This window comes from Mchenga conophoros, linkage group LG20 (genome assembly GCF_057382185.1).
Source record: "Mchenga conophoros isolate Kocher_MC1m ecotype Shallow Benthic linkage group LG20, M_conophoros_male_GT1.1, whole genome shotgun sequence".
Taxonomy (NCBI): domain Eukaryota; kingdom Metazoa; phylum Chordata; class Actinopteri; order Cichliformes; family Cichlidae; genus Mchenga; species Mchenga conophoros.
In genome coordinates this window covers 6,212,455-6,235,192 of record NC_140545.1, presented here as the reverse complement: position 1 = coordinate 6,235,192, position 22,738 = coordinate 6,212,455, and the positions used below count along the sequence as shown (strand labels likewise).

At 40.1% G+C, this 22,738-nt stretch overlaps 1 protein-coding gene across 1 annotated transcript; it reads left to right on the top strand.

The window, feature by feature from the left end:
- The first annotated feature begins 959 nt into the window (after positions 1 to 959).
- LOC146550219 (N-terminal EF-hand calcium-binding protein 1-like) lies at positions 960 to 22,520 on the top strand. Its single transcript, XM_085258470.1, has 12 exons — positions 960 to 1,505; positions 6,304 to 6,328; positions 11,896 to 12,004; positions 13,344 to 13,369; positions 13,649 to 13,746; positions 17,857 to 18,115; positions 18,232 to 18,311; positions 19,180 to 19,233; positions 19,333 to 19,445; positions 19,609 to 19,686; positions 19,837 to 19,928; positions 21,343 to 22,520. The coding sequence occupies exons 1-12, from the start codon at positions 1,389 to 1,391 to the stop codon at positions 21,369 to 21,371; spliced, it is 1,080 nt and encodes a 359-aa protein (XP_085114596.1). The 5' UTR covers positions 960 to 1,388; the 3' UTR covers positions 21,372 to 22,520.
- The last annotated feature ends 218 nt before the right edge of the window (positions 22,521 to 22,738 follow it).

Below are 22,738 nucleotides of genomic sequence, written 5' to 3'. Positions count from 1 at the left end.
ATGAAAGGAACTAATAAGCTCTCATACTAACAGCAAATTCAACTAAGAAACAAAGGTTCAAAATAATAAGGAAATATAAGATGAAAAAGTAAAGACTAAACAAACTAAGAACCACATAGAGAATATTTCATAATAAACAACAATATAGAGTCCATTAACTGCTGACAGCTTCTTGTAGATATCCAAAGTCTCAGTAAACACCTCCATCAATGCCTCATCAGGCAAGTTGTCATTAGAAAAAATGTTTAAACTAAACTAACAATTACTAACTAAGCAGATTTCCTCTGTAATTTCATGTGAGTTTAGTTAGTTTTTGTTTTCCAATTTTTTAGTTAACTAACTGTTTTTCAGATTTAGTTTTAAGTTTAGTTTTAGTTAAGATGGTCCCAACCATCTCAACCTTGCCTCTCGAACTTTCTCTCCAAACCGCTCAACCTGAGCTGTCCCATCTTACTCATCTCGTGGCTCAAGAGTTGGGAGTTCGCCTTGAAATCGGAAGGTTGCCGGTTCGAGCCCCGGCTTGGACAGTCTCGGTCGTTGTGTCCTTGGGCAAGACACCTCACCCGTTGCCTACTGGTGGTGGTCAGAGGGCCCGGTGGCGCCAGTGTCCGGCAGCCTCGCCTCTGTCAGTGCGCCCCAGGGTGGCTGTGGCTACAATGTAGCTTGCCATCACCAGTGTGTGAATGTGTGCGTGAATGGGTGGATGACTGGATATGTAAAGCGCTTTGGGGTCCTTAGGGACTAGTAAAGCGCTATATAAATACAGGCCATTTACCATTTACCATCCTCTCCATCCCGGTCACCCCCAATGGAAACATTGACTGCCGCCTCCACCTCTGCGTTCTGTCTTTTTTTTTTTTAGAGCCACCGTCTCCACCAAACCACACATCTAGCAGGTCTCAGCAAGAGTGAAAAGCTCTTGCTGCCATCCGTCTGTCACAGATACCCCACCTCTACCACGACAGTACTCTCCACCCTGCCTGGACTCTCTTCTTCACTTCTCTTAAACGCATCACTGATCACAGTGCGAGTAATAAATCAATATATCAGGAGCTCCTTTTTTTTTTTTTTTTTTTTTTCTCTCTTTATCCTCCTTCAGCCAGCCTATAACGTGACAGCGTCTGTGTACTCTCACCAGCAGGTGGAGATGATGCATTCCTCGGACTTTTATGAATCGCTGCTTCGGGGTCGTGTAGAGGCGGAGTTTTTCTGCTGCCGTAGACGCGCAGGCGGCGGGCTGCAGGCAGAGGGCAGCAGGCAGGGTTTAGCTCATCCCTGACTGGATCACAGGACCAGCATCATCATCCTCCCTGGCAAGGGCAACCTCTCCATAAGACATCAACAAGAAGAAGACGAAAAAGCATCAAATTTTGAAGAGAAGCAGCAAGATGCTGGCCTGCACAGAGCTCATCACCATGTGTCTTCAGTCTGCCAAGCACGAACACTTGAGAAAGCGGCAGGAGCTTGACCACAAGCACAATCAAGGGATCTCATTATTTCAGGATGTAAGTACATAGTGTGTTTTTATATTTGGAAGATTTTTTTTTTTTAAAGAAACACATATGTCATTTCTTAATAATACATCTTTTTTAAAACGTATTTTTCTCAGTAGTCTTGTGTGTGATTGAATTTGAACGTGTTCTGCTCGTGTCCACCTTCTGGGGGTCGTTTAACAAAAGCGCAGGATGAGTAATCCACTGTTCTTCATTCTTCTCTTTGGTTCATACTGAGTTAATGCCAGTCTACTATTCACGTGTGAGTTTGGCAGCAGCACTATTATGTAAGAAAGGTGAATGCATGCACATCATTGCATCAATTACAAAACACAGATATCCCGGACGAAGCAATCTGACATATTTTCTTTGATGGGACTGACCTTTTACCTGCTAAGAAATGCAGTGCAGCCTTTTTATTTCAAATTTCTAACAAAATATTAAGGGTCATGCACTAGATCAAATATGTTATTACTGCATGATATGATTTTCCCCTCACTCTGAAAATAATAATAAAAATGCCTTTCACAAGTAAAAAGATCCTACATTTTTAATTCTTAACTCTGGAAATTACAATATCCTACTACATAAATGTGCCCCAACTAAGCTGCTCAAAGAAATGCTTTGTGTTTTGTGACACAATGACTCCGTAGTTAGCCACAAATAAGAAGACAGCGAATTAGCAGCATAATTTCCCAGTGTTAGACTTTCTGACAGCAGGCTGCAAATTAAATTCACTTTCCTCAAGGCAGATCATTGGCCAGCAACGGGGAAATCAGACTGCAGCGAGTGCACAATTGGTTTAAACGCAGTTAGCGGCCATTCTCTCGAGCCAGCACTGCGTTACCTCCAAGTAGGCGTTTTCTTTAATGAACCCAGTATGAGAGATAATAACAGAGACATGGGACTCAGCAATTCTGAAATGAAAATCTAAGACAGTGGCAGAAGTAAAGCTTTCAGTGAGGAAAAGGCGGTTAAAGCCTGCATTAACACACACCTGTGTTAACTTGCATTAACAAAAGTATTAGTGATTAGATTTGGCTCACTTGAAATTACACTTCATTGAGACTAAGCATTAAAATAACTGCTCAAATCAGTGCCCAGATGTGTTTCCAGGTGGCAGCCAAGTGGTGGGCATTGCTAATGTTGAGGCTTATGAATGACATGTATTCTAGTTGTAGGAAATAAGAGTTGGATCTCATTTTAAAGCATCTTTTCTCTGTTTACTGTCATGATCTCTATACATCCCTGCTCCAAATAGCATGTCATTAACCTGCAGTGAGTCCCCTATTTTTATTTACTGTCTTCCACACAAATAATTAATGCTGTTACACACACTTACATCTGTAGTAAGAGATCCTGTAAGCTTTTTCTTATTTTCTGCCATGTTAATATACTTGATTACTACTCCAGGCATGTATGTTCATAATTAACATGGACAAACATTTGAATCATGAGGTCATGAGGTGCAGCATCAAGATCCACTATAAGAGAAATACGGATTATTTTGAAGGTTTAGTAATGCATGGCTAAAAGAAAATGTCAGAAATTAGCGTAATATGTTACTTTTAATATGCTTTTCATTTTCTGCACAGTCACTTCACAGCTCCGTTTGGCTTCAGGGAGCTTTTTGTGTTTTTTACCATTTGTCTATTTAATTAGATACACTGAAGGACTCGGTTTAACAGACTCAGACTTCAATCTTTCACATTCCCAAGTTTTCTCTTTTTTAGTCTTTTTGATATAATAATTATTTTCAGTGCCGTCCGTGTAATGGATGGCATAGAGATAAGAAGATGTAGCTCTCTGTAGTTTATTAAGGACTCACTGTGACTTACCAGCTTACCGCAGTGACTGATTTTTTTTTAACTGCGTAGCATCCATGCTGCTACTTTTAGAATGTCTTCATTGGCTCTGTGGGATAACAACACCACCATCGACTCCACCAGCCTCCCACAGAAGGGCAGTAAATCTTAGCTCTTGTACTTCATCAGACCTGTATTCAAGTCCTTATGCCATCTTAGCTTTATCACAAGTAACCCTTTAGCCAGTCAGCTAATGACATGTCATCATTAGTGAACATCAGGTCTGTATTATGCTTTGTCCCTGTTACATTAATGTTTTGATGTACCTATTGATGAAAACACAATGTAACAACATGATTTTGTTGGTATTACACTCAACAATAATAAATGCAAATACATGATTTGTAGTCGGGTTCAAGCATTGCCCTTATGTGGTCACTGGATTGAATTGTGAGTACAGTTTTTGTTGTGTACATGCTGTGCAAAAGTCTTGAGACACCCCTCATTTTTAAATATTTTCCTGCCAATGAGCCAGACCTTCTTGTAATTTTTTAAACGTGGTATTGAGCAAAATTTCTCCTGGTTTTTCAGTCCAGTCCTTGTACCCAACATTTTTCAGAGGAATTTAGTTTGTTTGTTTTTTAAGTCACCCAGCACTGACCTGTGACTCATTTAAGCATATAAAAGGCACCCTGCTCAAGGCATGAACCAGTCCTGTGTCTACACATAACAGACAGCTTAGCATAGGACATATTTTTAATTCCATCTATAAGCATTTTGTTCCATTTTCTTTAGTTTTGATCTAAAGAAAATGCTTCAGATGCAGTCTGGAAGTTGACAAAAACCATCAATCTGATTGGCAACATTTTTAGTACAAAGTATACATGTATTGTATTAGACTCATTAGAAAAGCCAAATCTGATTTATTTTTACACAAATATCTCTGGAAAGCCTTTAAAACGTCTGCCTCCGTCCCTTCTTTTAAAAAAACTGTTTTGAAAATCGGCACATAACTAGGAAGTCAGATATTTGCAAGGCTTTTTTATCACCCCTACAGTTCTACTGGACTTTTTTTGTGTAACAAAGAAAAAGCATCTCTGAGTCTATATATCCTCCACTAAATATTCAGAGCTGCAAAAACAATATTGTTTCTGCCACTTCAGAAAACTCAATTCAGTCCAGTTCTCTGTTTATATTGCAGCCATTCACAACAACAGTGCCCTCAAGACACCATATATTGTAAGGTCAAGATCCTAGAATATTAGAAAGAAACCCCAACAACCACACTTCCCCCATACAAGCAAGCGTTTGGTGACAGTGGGAAGGAAAAACTCCCTTTTAGCAGGAAGAAACCTCTGGTACAAGCATGCTCAGGGAGTAGCTGCCATACCCGATTGGGGTGAGGAGAAAAGGAGAGAGCATAGGGAGACAGAATTTTATACAATATTTTATAAAATTTTATGCAATTTTATATAGATGACATAATTTATTATGTAGCTGGGTCCTCTCATGATCTGGCCATTGCAAATCTACAGCCTGCTTTTGCTCAAATTCAGAAATCTCTTATCACACATAAACATGATTTTAAGTCTGATTCAAAATAAATGCAAGATATTGCCGTAAACTATCCAGCACACACCATGTCCAAACCCTTCATGGTCATACAGTTGAAACTGTTGATTGTTAGAAACACTTAGGACTCTGGCTGGCTAGCTTGATGTCGATTGTAAACTGCAGCTGGTTTGACCTTTGTTTACCTTCTGCTACAGTGCCTGGAGGAAGCTTATAGGGGAGAGCTGCCATTTTTTTAATATCCACCCTTTCCCCCTGTTTTTCCTTGGGTGATAGGAAGTTGAAGTGTAGTCTTTTTGTTTGGCTAAGTTTCGCTTTAAGTTAGAGCTGTTTTGTTTGTTGTGTTGGCCTTGGGTCTCCCTGAAGCTAAGTCATGTATGCTTGATGCTTCCCTCTGTTAACCTCTCAGCAGTAAAACGTTTCAAACTGACCTCTTTCCACTTTTACGTTACCTCTCCTCACCCCCTAGACCTTTTTCGGGGATGTACCAAAGATTGCCTGCTGACTGATTATCTGCTCTGTGACTGAATTTTAAAAACAGCTCTTTCAAAGCCTGGAGATCTATTCCTGAAGGCTACGAGAAAGCTTGTCTAAGAGAGTTTAGGGTATATTGATTATTATTAATGGTGGTCATACCAAATATTGATTTTCAAGTTATTAGAACTCTGCACTCTGTGTTTTCCTTGTATGTTGTATTTCCATGTGTGGTTGCACATATTTCAATGCTAAAAAAAAAGAAGTGACGCTTGGGACTTTTGCACAGTACAGTGTGTCTTCAATGGAGGAGGGATTCTGTTTAAATGCTCGATGTCAGCAGAGTGTATTGAAGCCTTCACACTCCAATGTGCTTGAAAAGTGACAGCTGGATGCAGCTTCACCACTCCAGTGTAATGACGCGGTTAATCCGTCAGACACTGGACTCTATTGATCCACACACGGTAACTGATTAGCAAAAAAAGATTTGGTGTTATTGATGATAAGGCTTTAGATAAGAAGGATTACTATTCATGGTATAAATAGTGACTATAAAGGAGTGTTGCTTCTGCAGTCTTTTCACAAAACTGTAAGCATGACAGCCCCTGCGGAGGAAAAAAAGCATGAAAGGTTTCACTCTGAAACTCCTCTGGGCGCCACACAAATGTCAGTATTGCATTTCCTGAGATATTTCGTGTCTCTTTTGTTATTGAAATGAGGAAATTACATCTCCCCTTAAACATTTTGCTGCTCATACAGAAAGAGAAGAATGGGCTAAGTTTCATCTCACACAAATAAATTGCCTCATACATCTTTAACTTCTCACTGGATGGCTTCAAAATACAAAAATCCTTGTGTCGGTTAATGTCAGCCTAGTGCTACACATCTCAATTGCCCGTGTTAAAATATTGTGCTTGCAGACCTTAACGCCTAAACACAACTTTTCTCTTTTCTTGCAGATTTTACGCCGTGCAGACAAAAACGGTGAGTAAGCAAAATGCAAATCTAATTGGATTGAACGGTTAATTAAAACTCAATTAAAATTTTGTTGAAGGATGTAGCTTTGGTGGCTTCGTTCAGACAGTGGCCTTGGTGGAACTTATTCTTCCATTTAATCATTTAATTGTATCGCCATCCTTGTGAGATGCAGAGGATTTGAATAACTGGGGTCAGGTCCAGCTGCATTTTTATTTATTTTTTGGTTTTGTGATGGGATTGGATTTGACAGGATGAACTCCTACAGTTCCCCCTAAAAGCATTGTTCATATCAGTGCATTGCCAGCACCACTGCTCATCTCAGTGATAGTCATGGATATAAATAACACATATTGTGAGGTAATGCATATGCAAATGATCTAACTATAGAAAAACTGTTGCCTTGGCTGGTTCTGCTCTCCTTTGTAGAAAACACATTTTAACTTCGAGTGGTGCAAACTCACCTGAGAATTGCAATAAATGTAAATTCAATGTTTTCTCTTCGTAAACGTGTCCCTGTTTCGCTTGATTAAAGCGATGCAGTTTCACCTCTTTACTTCAAAGGGAATTTGCTACATCAATGTCTCCTAGGAGAACGCAGAGAATTTAGTGTTGCTTGAAAAACACAGCTGACAAACAGGGAAATGTTTCTGTTCTCAATTTTGTATTCATGCGCTGCATCTTCATTTAATGGAATGTAAAATGCAAAAGTGTTGAGTTATTAATGCGTGTAGAGTATCTACGGACTCTGATCGCTTCCCTCTGGAGGACGTTGAACGTGTTGCGTAAGAGCAGGATTAATGATGCAACGTGCCGCCATGAGCAGAGGTTTTCCGGGGTGCCCCACAGCTCGTGTGAAGATACTGAGATGTGAAAACAGCCCTTCAGTTTGTGAATTATAAATTGGCACATAAAAGATGAATTTTTTTCTTTGGGTCTGTTATGAAAATAGAAATAAAGGGCGGGTGGATTTTTCTTCTTTGAGGCTGAGTGTTAGGTGATAATAAGTGAAGAGCATAGCAGCTGGAAGGCAGCAAAGGTGGGAGTGTACAGTAAGGTGCATAATTTGTTGGACAGAGACCTAATTTTTGTAGTTCTTCTGTTCACTACCAGAGTGAATTACAAATAAAATATTCAATATGTGAAGTGCAGACTTTAAGCTTCTATTCAAGGGGTTGAACAAGAAATATGCATCAATTATTTGGGAACTGCAGCCAATTTAATGCACAATCCCCCATGTCCAGAGGCTCATGGAGGAGTTTCATGACATAATGTCGTAAGTGTCTTTTCACTGTAACTAACTCCCCCCCCCCCCCCCCCCCCCCCCAATACAACCCTATTAGATAAAAATTTTAGAAGCGGCCAAATCTGTAATCTGGTAAATTTATTCAAGGAACCAATTAACTGACCAGTTCAGACTGAAAGACCACAGAAGACAAGTAAAGTGCATGATGACAGAATTATTTCCTTGGATACTAAAAACAACTTTACCCCCTGTTGGTTGGTTGCCCCCCAAAAAACAAAAAACATCTACGTCAAGAACTTAGACTTAAACTTCTAGAAAAGCCTGCACAGTTCTGGAAAAAAAATCTTTAGACAGAAGAAACCAAGGTTAACTCGTACCAGAATGATAAAGAAAGAGCTCATGAAGCATACCACACCATCTGTCAAATACGGTGTAGGCAATGTTATGGTGTGGTGTGAATGACTGCCAGTGGATCACTGGCGTTAAGTGACGATGTAGCTGCTGATAGAAGTAGCAGGATGAACTGTGAAGTGTACAGGGCTATACTCTCCTCAGATTCATTCATTCAAATGTTGTAAAACTGATCATTCAGCTCTTCACAGTCCAAAAGGATAACAACCCAAAAGCATACTGCAAAAGCAACCCAAGAGTTTCTCAAGAAAAAGAAATGGGATATACTTCAAAGGCAGAGTCAGTTCAGGTCAGTTATCAAATACAAAATGAATACAGAGAGACCCAAACACAAGCAGCAACTACAGGCTGCTGCAGTAAAGACCTAGCAGAGTATGTCAAGGGAAGAAACACAGCATTTGATGATGTCCATGGTATGTGATGGCAGTCAGGCAGTCATTCTCTGCGAGGCTTTTTCATTCTAGTTATAAAATCAGCCCTTAAATTCAAAATTAGCATGTTCAATTAGTTTAGACCCTCCAAAAATAGGGGACTGTGAATAAAAATAACTGCAATTCTTAAAAGTAAATGCAAAACCCCGTTAAACACCTTGAATTAAAGCTGAATGTCTGCACTTAAATATATGAATTAAAATTCAGTGTGCTAGTGCAACTACAAAAATTCTGCCTTTTTTTTCTTCAGAAAATGATGTTAATGAGCATAAAAATGTACAGTGCTGTGACAGCATTTTGTGACGGTTCAGGTCTGCTCCTCGTGGTTTGTGTTTTCAGCCTGACACGCCCCGGCGCTCACACTCTTTGTAGAAAGAACGAAAACTTTGCAGCATTCTTGTGTTCGTTATCTTCATTTTGCAGCTAAACTCTGCTTGGCTCTTATTTCCTCAAACTCACTGAGCTGTGCACTGAAGAGGAAAGTGCCGCCTTCCAATCAGTGCTGAGTAGGCTGCCATGATATACTTCTTGTACTGTGGATTTTAATGAGGGCTGTCTGCCAGCCCACTACACTCCTCTTTGCTATTGTAATCAGGAATTACATTTTTAATAGACCAAAAATGCAACTGCACAAATATGAAGTAGATGCTAAATGCTTTTAATCTACAGGCTGTTTGCTGAGATTCACTTTGCTGAGATTCACTTTTATCACCAGGAAAAAAACAATAACAGCCATGAAAAGCACAAATCAGCAATTAGGTCTGGAGATGAAAAAACAAATCAACTCATGGAGATGTGCTCTATATGATGAGGTGTATTCTCGACCCAGAGATTTTTCTCTACGCTTCTTTTCATTCATTTTTCCTTTTGTTGTTGATTTGTTCTTTTTGTATTTCAAAACCAAGTTTCAAATGCATTTAGTAGATTAAAAAAAATATAAAAAAGGCTGATATCTGAGGGTGTTTTGTAAGTTTTTGGCTGCACATACATGATCTTTTGCAGTTGTCTAATTGTTAAGGCATTTGGTGCTGGAGCAGAGAGACAGGTGCCAACAGCAGCAGAATTGCAGGGATGTGCAAAAGTGATGCCGCGCTCGCTGTATCGCTACATCACCTTTGTCATCTTGTTCAGTTTGTGAGATGCAAATGTGGTCAAAAATCACTATCAACAAATTCAATAAACTAGTAGGTCTGCAATTAACCATCAGTTAGTCTATTTAGTAATAAATGACCAATAATTCATAGTCTAAAGATATCATAAACCCGCTGTTGTTGGCATTGTTTGGCATTCATGGTTGGAAATGAACTTTGGGAAATATTGCTGCGCATTCATTTTTCCGCTCCTCTGCTGATTGGTAATCGATTTCATACACTTGCTCTTTGAGGCAACACATACAGGATGTTTTTATCTGCGGCCTGTTCTCACCTCTGCTTTTCAACTGAATCGCACCGATGGGCTTGATGAATTTTTAGCAGTGCTGCAGTCTTAGCCCTTTTAGGTTCAGGATTTCCTCAAGGGAAGTGTTCCTGGAAAGAAATGCTCTTCAGTACGGGGGCGATCGTGTCGTTTAGGTTGCAGTTAGAGCTGCAGTTTTAGTCAGTGTGAAGTGAGACAATTAAAGCCAGCGAGCTGCTTTGCTTCTGTCATGAGATTTTGCAACTGTCTTAGTAGCTCTTTAAATTTCCCTGTGGAGGTGTTTATTGACATTAGTTTGTCGAAATAAACTGGAATAAACTGATGCAAAACAGGAATAGTTTTTAATTAAATCTCTGTCTGAGAGGTGACATTAGCCAGCTTTAACTAACAGTGGAATGAAGACACATTACAACAAAGTCACGTTCATGATGAGATAGATCCACCCTAAACGGTGTGAAAAAGTGTTGCACGAGCTTCATAATAAAATAACTCACAGTATTCTCTTGAGAGGAAATTTGGCCGCTCTCATAGTGTGCAGCCTCAGAGAAAGACGTTTGTGTTGTGCATTAGTGCTATGCACCGCTGTGCATTTTGTGCACGCTCCTGGGTGTTATGGAGGAAAATATGCAGACTGCTGTCATAGCCTGCTATGTTTTTATGTTGAATTTACAGCATGTATTTATAGTTTGAGAAATACATGCATGTACATTTAGAATATCTGTAATTATGAAGTCTATTTTGTAGTCGTTTTTTAAATTATCAAACACCTGAAGGTGTCACTGATATGATCAACTAATATTATTCCAGATGCACCAATCCAGTACTTTCTCCCATCCTTTCCTTTGATTATTATCCTTTTTGGGGGGACAACTAAAAGAGCTATCAGTTATAATTACTTAGTATCTTTAGATCTCATTTTTGCCCATTAAATAGTGAAACTGAGGGCAGGTCAGGAGTCCTGTAGATGAAGTACATGAATATACTCTATTAGTTTGCTAGATAAACACTGCGGATAGCCAGGAGATCAGCCGTTATACCACTGCCACTTTGATCTTTAAAGCTGCACTTGCATAATGCGCCATCTGAGCTGCACTGCACTCGGCCGCCTTAATGTGGTGTGAATCTCAAACCCAAAGCAACTCCGATGGAGAAGGCTGGAGAGTGAGTCAGAGGTGCAACAGATTGTGTTTACTCCCACATCTTGTGGAGATTTTTTTTTTTTAAACAGGGAAAGTTTGAGAAATTCACTGCGATTCTTTCTCCACAGCCACACTGCAACAAATGTTCAGTGATGATACATTTTGCTGGGAGGACTTTCCCGCAAGTGAATCGTGTCCAGAATTATCCACAGCGCGAGCTGATGCGAAGTCAAAATATGACATGATTTACTTCTGGCTCAGGGCTGTGAGCGAGGGCTGGCATGTGGGTCTCTGAAGGTTTCAGCGCCTACAGAAAGACGTTGGTGGTGGCGTGTTTGTGAGCTTTGCGTTTACCTCTTGTTACTGGTTAGGTCTGGACCCTGCAAGCTGTGCGGCACAAGGCATCAGATGCTGAACATGTTGGTATCAGACTGGTTACAAACTGTGCTCATGTGATGATTGTCCAGAAACTGGAGTGATGGAAATGAACTGTTGCAGAAATTGAAACAGCGGGTACATTGGCTTGCCAATTTTCTTCTCTCGTTTCAGTGAAGAAATCAGACGGTGTTAATAGTCAACTTTTGAACAGAAAATCTGGTGCTCAGTTAGATCATTATTACTCTGGAGAGTTGGAAATCCAGCTCTTATCAGTATTAAAAGAATGATGATTTATTGTAACAATGGTTGAGGGGAAGTTTTACCATCTTTTTAGGGTTACATTACTGTAAACCAAGACAGAATTTAGGACTAGGGCGGTTCATCAGAAGTATTTTTTTTGCAGTAACACCTCTGAGTTCATCAGTAATGTGTTTGCATCACAGAGACAAAGTGTCTTTGTTCCTTTACACTCGATTATGGGCAAACTCTTCATTCAGATGCTGAAACACTGAGGCTTCAGCTAGGTGTAACTTTCACAAGCATCTCTCCTTTCAGATGATGGGAAGCTGAACTTGGAGGAGTTCCAGTCATATTTCACCGATGGCATCCTCACTGATGAGCAGATGCAGGAGCTGTATTACTCCATCGACAGGCAGCAGACAGAGTAAGCTGATCTTCCTTTTGGATGTCCTCCAATTCTGCTGCCATCTGTAGCCCCTCCTGCTTTCCTGCTGTCTGGCAGTGAAATGTCAATACTGCACTTCAAATAATATGATGCTAATATTTCATAAAGCCTTAATTCTTGTGTGAAAGCCAGAGGGCTTGCAGCAGCCTGCTTGATTAGCTCATTAGCAAAGATATGTCTGTAAGATATATAAACATTCACCTGTAAAATGCCTGTTGGTATAAAAACACCCAAGAAACCTTTTTTTGTGTCTGAGAGAACAATAGTGATGGAAGCTCTGTGCTGTTGGCATCACTTATATGCCAACCAGTCACAGTGAAGACATTTCAGGTGGTTTAATCTATGCTACTCAACTTCATTGCTATACTGTTAGCAAGAGGGTTGCACAGCATCGCAATGAAACGCTAAATTATCAAATTTATAACAAATTATAACAAAACAAAATGTTTTATAAGGTTACACAATCAGATAACCATCCATGAAAGGTGACTGAAGGAGATAACAGCTTTTTCTGTTTTCAGCATAGTTACGAATCTATGGACAGCTATATATAAATATGAGGAGTATTTTGCTTTATTCCTGGTGTTTTTATAACATTTACTAACAGTGGGCAGTTAATCTATTTTTGTTCAGTATTAATTATCTTAGATTGTCAGAATCTACAGGTATGTTTATCGTGTCTGTGGTTAAGAGATGACTAAGAGGAAAAGTGATTTTGCGCAAACTGTAAGAGTCACACACCGAGGGCTTTTAAACTAAGCATCTTAAGTGAAGTGTCACCATGTTTACACCCTGTGCCAAAGCTCCAACTGCTCACCAAGATGGTAACCAGAACCATTCAACAAAAACAGTTGGTCCTTCAAAAAGCTTCCTGTAGAGTATGTGTCTGTCTCAGTAGAAGAAACAACAGAAACAAGATAGTTACCTTAAGTCAGTCAGTGGGGATCATCCCCTTTGCAGTATAGGCCAAGCCTCGTAACTGCTTATCCAGCTAGAGTTTTGGAGGTTGTATCCCTGCTCCACCCGGCATTGGGCAAGAGGTGGCTAACTCCATGTATAGAATGTATAAGATGCCAGCGCATCAAAAGACTTGCACACGATGAGACCAACTACTATTTGAATTAACATCAGCTCCTACCATACTTTACAATGTAGGAAGAAGTCAGAGTACCTGGAGTGAACTCAGGCGAATGGGAAAAACATGCAAACTCCATTAAAAAAGAGTCTTTGTGGTCTTTGACAGGAAGAGTTGAGGCCTTAGCGTGATAGACAAGTTTCATTAACATGGTTCTTTTGTCTCTTTGTGACTCCCTCACAGCAACCTGGACATAGACAAACTCTCCGGTAACTATCTTTTATTTATTTTATTTTACCGACTTTACTTTAAAATTCATGTGGTGCATTAGATCACTTTAACTGTGTGTATCATGAACAGGGGAAGTTTTGATGCTTTTAGCTGTTGATGTTGGTCTGATAGTGACAATAACTCAAAGATGTGTGTGCATCAGTGTTGCTGACTGATTTGTTGCCAGATACTGATCCTCTTGTGAAAAGCACTACTTGTGTTGTGCTAGTCCAACACGAACCAGATGATAATAAGTAACAGGTCTTCTCCCATTCCAGAGTACTTCACTCCACACCTGGGAGAATACGTCAACGTCCTGTCTGCTCTGGAAAAGCTGAATGTGGCCATTCTGAAGGCCATGGATAAAACTAAAGAGGTTGGTTATGGTTCCTTTCACCCCTGTGCTGTGTGGATTTTTGCATGCCAAGACATATAAACAGCACAATATCTTTCCAGTAATCCATAAGCATCCTCGATCCTTTGATGTGTTAAAACTTTCCTGTTACTGTCTCAGCTGTCAGTTTAAAACGCTGCCACAGTCTTTGCGATCAGTGTGCTGTTGCAGTGAATATTTCCCATCGTGAGTGACTCTGGCAGTACATTTTCAAACATGAGCTCAAAGACCTTTAGAAGATGCTTTCTCTTACAAGGCTTGATAAACATGGCAGCTGTTGCTGTTGTAAATCACCTGGGTAACTAACCAGCAAGGTGGGAGTAAAGCAGTTTTCATGCAACCTCAACATTTTGACCTCATTTGCAGATGGTCAAATTAGAGTTGGTGGACTTATTAAAGATGGCCACACAGATGAATATATAAATATTAATGATGTAAAAAACTGAATCCATGATACTTGTTTCCTGTTACAACACATCACAAAGGTGCTCTGTTGGGTTGAGAGCTGGTGACTGTCAAGCTCTCAGGTAAATCAGCTGTTTCTGAAATAGCCTGTCTGGCACCAATAATTATGCTATAATCAAAGTCACTTTACTCGCCTTTTTCTCCATTTTGATGCTCGCTTTGCATCAGAATGCATGCCTAAATGCAGCGAGTTGCATGCATGTGATTGTCTGGTTAAATATTTGCAATAATGAACAGTTGAACGGCGTATCTAATAAAGTGGCCGGTGCCGTACATATATTACTATGGCTGAAATGTCTAACTAGTATAAAACAGAAAGTAAAGCTGAGGCTGATGGGAATATTAATGTGTGCACTTATTTGTGCAGACAGCTGGAGGCACACAGAGAAAATCTATCAAGCAAATACCAGCAGGAGGTAAAGGAAGTGAAGGACCAGCTCAGGCATAGGGACGGTAAAATACAGGAACTGGTGCATGAGAAGGAGCGTCTCTCTGCCAGGCTCACTGAAAGGCTTTGATGGCAAAATGCAGCTCTCAGGAGGAGAACCTCTGAAAAGAGATAGCAGAGAGAGAAAATGTGGTGCAGAAGAATGAAGCTAAGACTAAATACAGCCTAAATAAATAACAAAGAAGAAGGTGGAAGGAGACAGTCTACAAAAAAATGAAGCGACAAAATAAAAATCTGAAATAGGAAAATCGACAAGTGAGGAATGGAAGGAAAGATCTGCAATGAGAATATGATGGACCATCAAGATAATGAATGTCAGGAAAAGATGCTGAAGCAAGTGCAGAAATACTGGAGGCGGAGAAGACACATATGGAGGAGGCAAAGAAAGAAATGGCAGAGCCAAATCACATATGCTACTGTGACCTGGATTTTACAAATTGAAGGGCAGTAAGTTTAAATAAAAAACAACATCCTTGACACATGATTGGCTCAGATGGCTTAAAATGACAGTTTTAAAATGGCTAAAATAATCAATTTAATTATGAAAACTGCAATGAGTTGTAAACTAACTAATTAACAGAGCACACAGGCAAAGATACTGTGAAACAGTTAAATATGAATTATAATGCTTGCTGTGTGTTCATCCACCTGTCTAGGTTTTTTACAAACACATCAGTGAGCTGCAGCATTAAAATGCACATTATTTCTTCATTGTTTTTGTTTTGAACACCATTATTTCATATCTAGCAACCAGTACGGCATTATATTGGCTCATTCACATCCTTCTACCCCAAAGTAGAATGTTGCCTTCAGATAAAGAGAAACAGTATCTCACAGAAACAGTAGCCTTGGACTGTGAAACATGCTAATTAGAGCGTTATAAAATCTTATTTTGAGACCTGCTCGAGCAGAACAGCACGCTTAATATTGCAAGAGATGTAGTGGGGATTTAATTGTCCTGCCCTGACAAGTAGGGCTGTAATCCTGTTGTGTTAGGCGGGCACACTGGAGAACAGCATCAGAGAACTTCCACTAAGACTTAATCGATAGCTTAGCTCAGTCTGTACTGATCTCGAGTAGCCCTTTCTGTTAAGCCGACTGGTGAATATTTATTTTGTATTTGGCAAACGATGAGAATCAGGTGGAGTATAAATGGATGTGGACTCAGACTTATAATGAGGCTGCTTTCTGCGGTTACAGGAGGTTATTTTCACTGGAGCTTCTGCAGTGACTGATGACTGTGCTTGGGCAGTAGTGGAGTGTAGATGACAGTAACTAAGGCTGACAAACCAAGCAGCTGTCCAACTGACGTGACGTCGCGCAAATGCACCACAACCACATGACTGCATTTCTTTCTTTTGCTCTTCCTCTTTCAGTGTCCAGGTTTATTATTCACTCGGGAGGATATTCGGCTTTCTCTCTCTCTACATCTCTCATCTTCAGCACAGCCTTGCTTTCTGGCTTTTCATCTCTCTTCTCTGCATCACACGTGCTTATAGCTCATGCATTTTTCATATTTCAAGTTGGTCAAAAAGCTTTCTTTTCCCTGAAAAGGTGAGGCGTTTTTCAGCCCTCCCTACAACGAGGGTTACTTAATAAATTGCTACACCAAACATATTACTAATTGTATAGCTATTTTTATCATTTTTACCATCTCCTGGGGTGAAAAGAACACATCCACTCTGGCGTTGCAGCTCATCTGTCTGCTCATCAAAAAGAAAAAACAGAAAAAAAGACAGAGGTTACTTGTGCAGCACAGCTTGTCTTCTGCCGATAAATCACACGTACAGAAACACGGATTTGAACAAGACTGGCCAACATTTATCACGTCTCGCTGTCACTTCTCCTGAACTCAATTTGGAAATGGCACAGTGCGATGGTCAGTGTGTTGAGGGTCATTGTGTTCAAAAAGTGAGCTTGAAAAGATTTATAGATTTCTAAAATGCAGCAGACACTGCCCTGAAGCTCACAGTGCTCAGAGAGATGTCTGAAAATCAGCCCCAGGCTACATTATTGGTGAGATAGCTGCAAAGCAACACATCCCACTATATGTTGTTGTTGGCTAAATGATGTTTTCATATTACTCAGCACGGATCTGGTTTGTCATAGAAACACAGCTCTCACACTAAACTGGCTCAGTGGTGGGTGAGAGCTTATTAATCATTTAAAAACATAGTTGCAAAAAAAATCCCCAAACGCTGCTTTTGGCTGCTTCTTTTTCACAAGCGATCGTTACAGCGTGTAGCTCCATATATTTGCAGATTTCTACCCTGGATACACTTCCTGACACAAATCTTTTAGGGGTTTGCAAACTGGGGAGCTTTTGCTTGTTCAGCGAATGTGTAACTACTAAAATTTGGAGCCACTGACTGAGAGAGTTAGAGTGGACTAATTGATCGAGTAGTGCTGCGTGAAACTCGGCACAGATTAACGCAGATTCCTCTGGTTACTCAGATTCATGCCATCGCCATGGTTACTCACTGCAGGGACACTTGATGAGTTGCTTCGTTGGTCTATTATCGTTTGACAGGCTAATGTAAATCTCGTCTCTCACTGTGATTGGATAAGACTTTGAATATCATGTCTCTCTGTGATGGTTAGAAATATTTCATGTGTTTTCAAGCACAGACTCAAGTCTTTCTCAGACGAATAGTTTACCCGGCAACCTATTTTTATTAGGTTATAGCCTAACCTGATCATTATGGCCAGCCACTTTATAGGGTACCCCTTTTGCCACATTATTAAGTACACCTCTTCTGACTTTATTAGGTACACCTATGGCCTATTTTCTTACATTCACTGCTGCCACTTTTACTAAGTGCATGTGTGGCCACTTTATTAGGTAGCGCTGTGGCCTAATAAAATTGCCGGACAATTTTTGAGATGCTTTCTCCCTTCAGCTTTTCTGGCCAAACTGTGTACCTCTAACTTTTTTAGCAGCAAGCCACAAACCACGCCCTGCAGAAAAACAGGCTCAGTGCTGTTTCTCTAGAAATTGCATTCTATAGTTAAAGAAGCAATTTTCAATGCTTACCAGTTCAGATAAAAACTGAATTGGCTGAACCAGCTATTACAACAGTGGAGCAGACCAAATAAAAAATTGTTGGACTACGGTAACAGTTGTTTCACAAATGATACTTCTATCACAGCTGATTCCTTTTCTTCGTTTGTATTTGAAGGAGTATCAGGGCTCGTCAGTGTTGGGTCAGTTTGTGACACGCTTCCTGCTGAGGGAAACCACCACCCAGCTGCAGTCCCTTCAGTCATCGCTGGATTGTGCTATGGAGGCTGTTCACGACCAGGGCTGCACAGGACGGAGGATAGTGAAGAAGCCCGCTGACCTGCCCATCCAGAGGATGGCCAAAAGGCCTGGTCGACGCATCCAGAAGAACATGTGTCTCTCCCCAACAGACCCTTACTCTGGCATGCTCACCACAGGTACTTTTCAGGGAAATGGGAATAGGATGCGTGAGGTCATTCTCATAAAGTTTGATTAAAAAATTAAGATTGAATCATCTCCGTGGGCTGGGCTGAAGTTATGTTTCTGGTATCAGGGGTCAGTGTGGAGCCAGACAACCACTGGGGCTCCCAGATCAACCAGCTGGAGCAGCTCATAGACAAGATGGAGTGTGAGGTTTGTGTAAAGGAAGTTTTTGTCACTTTCTTCCATTTTTCAAAAGATGTGCTTGATGTCTTGTGTCATGGGTGTATTTTTAGCATTTTATTTTTGACAGCAGAATCAACTCAGAGGGAAAGCAAATAAAATGTTCCACTAAATCTTGATTTATCGGTTTGCTTTGAACCTAAGAGAACAATAAACTGTATGAAGCTAAGCTGGGTAGAGAGAGTGTAAGATGCATTAAGGCTTTGTCTGCTTTTGGGAGGATCAAAGTTCACCACAGGCTTAGCTGTTACATATAGAAATGTTGAGCACACCATTCAAGGCCTACTGTGTGTTTGCAAATCAAGAATTCTGCTTGAAGCATAAGATACTTGTTGACAGAGGAGTCAGTTTGTAGAAAGCGCAGACCCGAGCGACTCTGCACCCACAATGGAAAGCATGCATAATACATCAGCCTGAGAATACATATATACTGTGTTGGGCTCCAATCAGGGAGAACACTGATTAAATTCACAGCCAATGGTGCTTAAGTACAAAGGTTTGGAATTACTTATAGTTTGCAATAGGAAGCCATTATTTTGATTGGAGGTGTGAGAGTTCATTTAGAATTTAAATTGTCATGTGATAATATAGGTAGGACAGATGTCAGTGCTTCGGGGATGTTAAAATAGCCTGTTAACATGTTCATTTTCTTATCTTGGGTTTGCAGAAAAGAATTTAGTACAAGTGAGGGCTGGAGGAGGGTTAATATGAACATGGTGATCTCTTCCTTGTGGAAGCCAATGGTTTGTGACAGGCTGTAACTGGAGGCTGAGCCATTTCTGCTGCTGGTTCTCGTTCTGCTCGTGGCTGACTGAAATATTTATGACCCCATTTTCAGAGTCCACATCTTGAACCTCTCAAAGAAGACACATTGGCAGGGACATATAAATCAGTGAGTCTAGTGTGTGCCAAATACAGATTTACTATATACACATAGATACTATATGTATATGCATGTAAAACACTGATGCCACTTTAATATTTCCGCTAGAACATACTTCTGGTCCAGAGACAAATGTCTGTGAAGGAGAGAGACGTGGAGCAGTTTCAGCAAGCTCTCAAAATCTACACAGATGCCACTACCATCCAGCCAAACAACCTGCAGTATGTCCTTTTATCTGCCTCTGTGCCGTTTGCCTCAGGATCTCTCTGTGATTTGATGCAGCTGCTTTAAATTGCTTCAATTTTCCCAGACATGGGATAACCCCACTGCCCTCTTTTCTCTCTCTCTCTCTCCCTCTCTCACTCTGTCTCCTTTCATTTCTAGCGTGTCAGTCCAGAACTTGCCAGACAGATCATGCTTCATCATGTATGAATTTTGGCAGGACCGTCTCTCCTGGATGAGGTAGGAACTCGAGGATGTCTTTTGCGAATTTCAGTGCTCAAGTGAAATTCGATCAGCACACTGAGCTGCTCACAAACTCACTTTAAAGTGTTCCTGCCTTGTTGGGTGCAAATTGGCAGTCTCATCCTTTTCATCCCTTCTTCCTGTCAGCTACCTGCAGTCGTCCATCAGTAAGACCTTCCAGGGCTGCGTTATTGACTCGCTGGAAGAGCCAGAAATGGTCTCAACCATGCTTCTCCCAGGTACACAACAAAACAACAAATTGATTATTGCAGCTCATTGAAAGCTGCTCATTTAATAAACAGAAATCACAAATTATTTATGGCACAGTCACATTAGAGGAATTAAAAATTCCTGCAAACATCTGCAATCAACTTGTGATTTTCGTCGCTTTATAGACAGGGACTAGCTCAACTGCTGTCTTCAAAGCAACTTTGTTGTGTCAAGATAGTGGGAAAAAAAAGCAATGAGGTAGAGTCAGTCTGCAATTAAATTTGCAATTGAATGGGAACGACTTGACAGTTGCATGCAATTTGTGATAATACAGCGATTAACTGTGATAAATTGGCAGTTCTGTTTCAGTCTGTCGCTATCTACACAACCAGATGTCACATTAAAGAGAAATTAACATTAACTACTACTACAAGTCCCCTATTGCAAAGATGCATGTTGAAGATGAGTTGTTTTTATTGGTGCAGACTGACTCAGACTGATGGAAGCTTGTTGGAAATCTAGACAGCAATTATTTGCAAGCCGTTGCCAATCTGTCTGAGAGTGATTGCAGTCAGTCCAAGTTGGGCAGCAGTTGTTTGGAGACAGACGGCCTCCCTCAAGGTGACCTGATGCTGTCACCCTGTCACCCTGCAGTCTACGGTCCACTGCAAGTATTTGCAATCAGTTTCTAAATATGAAAAAAATGAAGTGCAATCACTGGGAAACCTCAGGTTTTTCTCTAGTGTGACTGAGCCATTAATGAATCATTTTAAGAACTGATTCATGAACCAATTAAGCTTAGCAATTGATAATTATTCTTAATCGTCAATTATTCTTAGTTAAATTTTAAATCTAAAAAATAAGCACTGACTTATGTAAAAATATTGATACTTAGGTCCACATAGTTAATGCAGGCTTTCTGTCCATCAGCTTAATTCTTCTTTTTGTAGGAAATTGTAGAGTTAAGGTAATTCATGTGTAATAATATTTGTCAACAATGTATCTCATTAAGTATTGAAGTATTTGAAAGAAGTCTGATAATGATCACCATCCAACATTGTACTTCCTATTTTATTTATCCATGTTTTCCTTAAAAGAAATCTCACATAATCACTGTCTGTATCCTGCACAGGTTTAACAGAGGTGAAAACAGAGTCAATGCTACCCTTAACCGAACTGAAACAGGACTACAAATTATTACTCTGCATGTGCTGGCAGCCAATTATTCGTTAACAAGTTGGCCACGTTGTTATTGTGTTTGCAGCTTGTTTCTGCTGCCCTCCGATGGCAATAAAACCAATCATTGGTGCTTTAATATGTAAATTACCCCATGCCATATTAGATCATGAATTGTAAGCTTCTCTTTCTGTTGCCATCGCTTATGCGTTTAGCTCGTGCAGAGGCCATAAAACACTGACGTCTAATTATTGCTTCATTTGACAGCCTCTTGGTGGATTATGAACAACAACTGATGGAGCGGAGCTGCTGTTAACATACACCCTGAAAGCAGGAGAACAAGGCGATTGTACAATCGCGTCTTCTTCTTCTTCTTCTTTTTGTTCGTTATTTGATATTAACTTTTTCCTAATGGCATGACCAGGATTGTTTCAGCGAAGCTATGCTGCAAGGTTCTAACAAAAAAGACGGCAGGTCAGTTAAATCAGTCCACAGTGAAACAAACCTAAACCTTGGGGAGAAAGAACTGAGGCGATGCAACGTTTTATTGTGTGATCAGGATCTGTGCTGATGGTCATTTCACAGTGCGGGCACATTTCCTGCTGCTGATTTAATAGACTAACAAATATTTAAAAAAAGAGAAAAAAGAATATATTTGCATGATGTCTTATTTCTCAGTGCTAGTTTTCTTTTTTTCCACTCAAAGCTTCATATTAGAGTAGCTATAATTGTCAACAATGACCAATAACTGATCCTACCCATCAATGCTCAACACCTGTCCCTCAGTACAGATGAAAACAGACATCGTGGTAGGGTTAACCTCCCCTTTTGTTCTCTCTCTCTGGTATCGTGCTTTGCTGTCTCCCTCAAAGCTTTTGCTACCAAGCGCTCATTTTGCTTATGGTGTAGACAAGCCATTAAATAGTTAATTATCAGTCACAGTCTGCATCTAGAAATCTGATCATCTGTGTCACTCCTGCACTTTAGAAAAAAATGGACCTTATTGTGAAGAACTGATACTTATAGTAGATTGTTTATTGAAAATATAGAAATAACAGGCGTCGAGCTGCACCGAGGAGCAGTACTCTAGATATAAAACAAAAGCCATTATTTTACATTTGCAGTATGTAATCTGAAGAGTTTAATGGTACAGTACAAACAAATATAAGTTTATATTTTGAGTACAGAAATTAGGCAGGATCTGTTCTGTGTATTGAACCGTGTACAGTAATTATTGAAAGCTGTAGGTTGTAGGTAGTTGTTGTAAATCACTGGTAAATGTATATTCAGACATTCGGTACGTTACATTTTGATAATGTGAGGAACGAATGTGCTGGATCTTTCATTTAAAGTGTTTCTCATTTCCTTTGTGTAGATTGTACAGTTATGTGGATGCTATGTTTGTTTTCGGCATGAATTAAAGTTTGACATGTTGCTGACATGGAGACAGGCGTCATTTCTTAAGGGTCAATATGCTTGTTATTGCACACTCCATGTATCGAGCACTATATATTTTTATCTCAAGGTGTCCTTCCATTGTGTTATACAGCCTAAGAAGCAAATAAAAGCTTCTTCTTTGCTCTTAAAATGGAAAAAAAAAGACTTTCAGCATTACATTTCATTAGAATTCATATGAGAAAGCCATCAAAGAAACAGGAAAAAA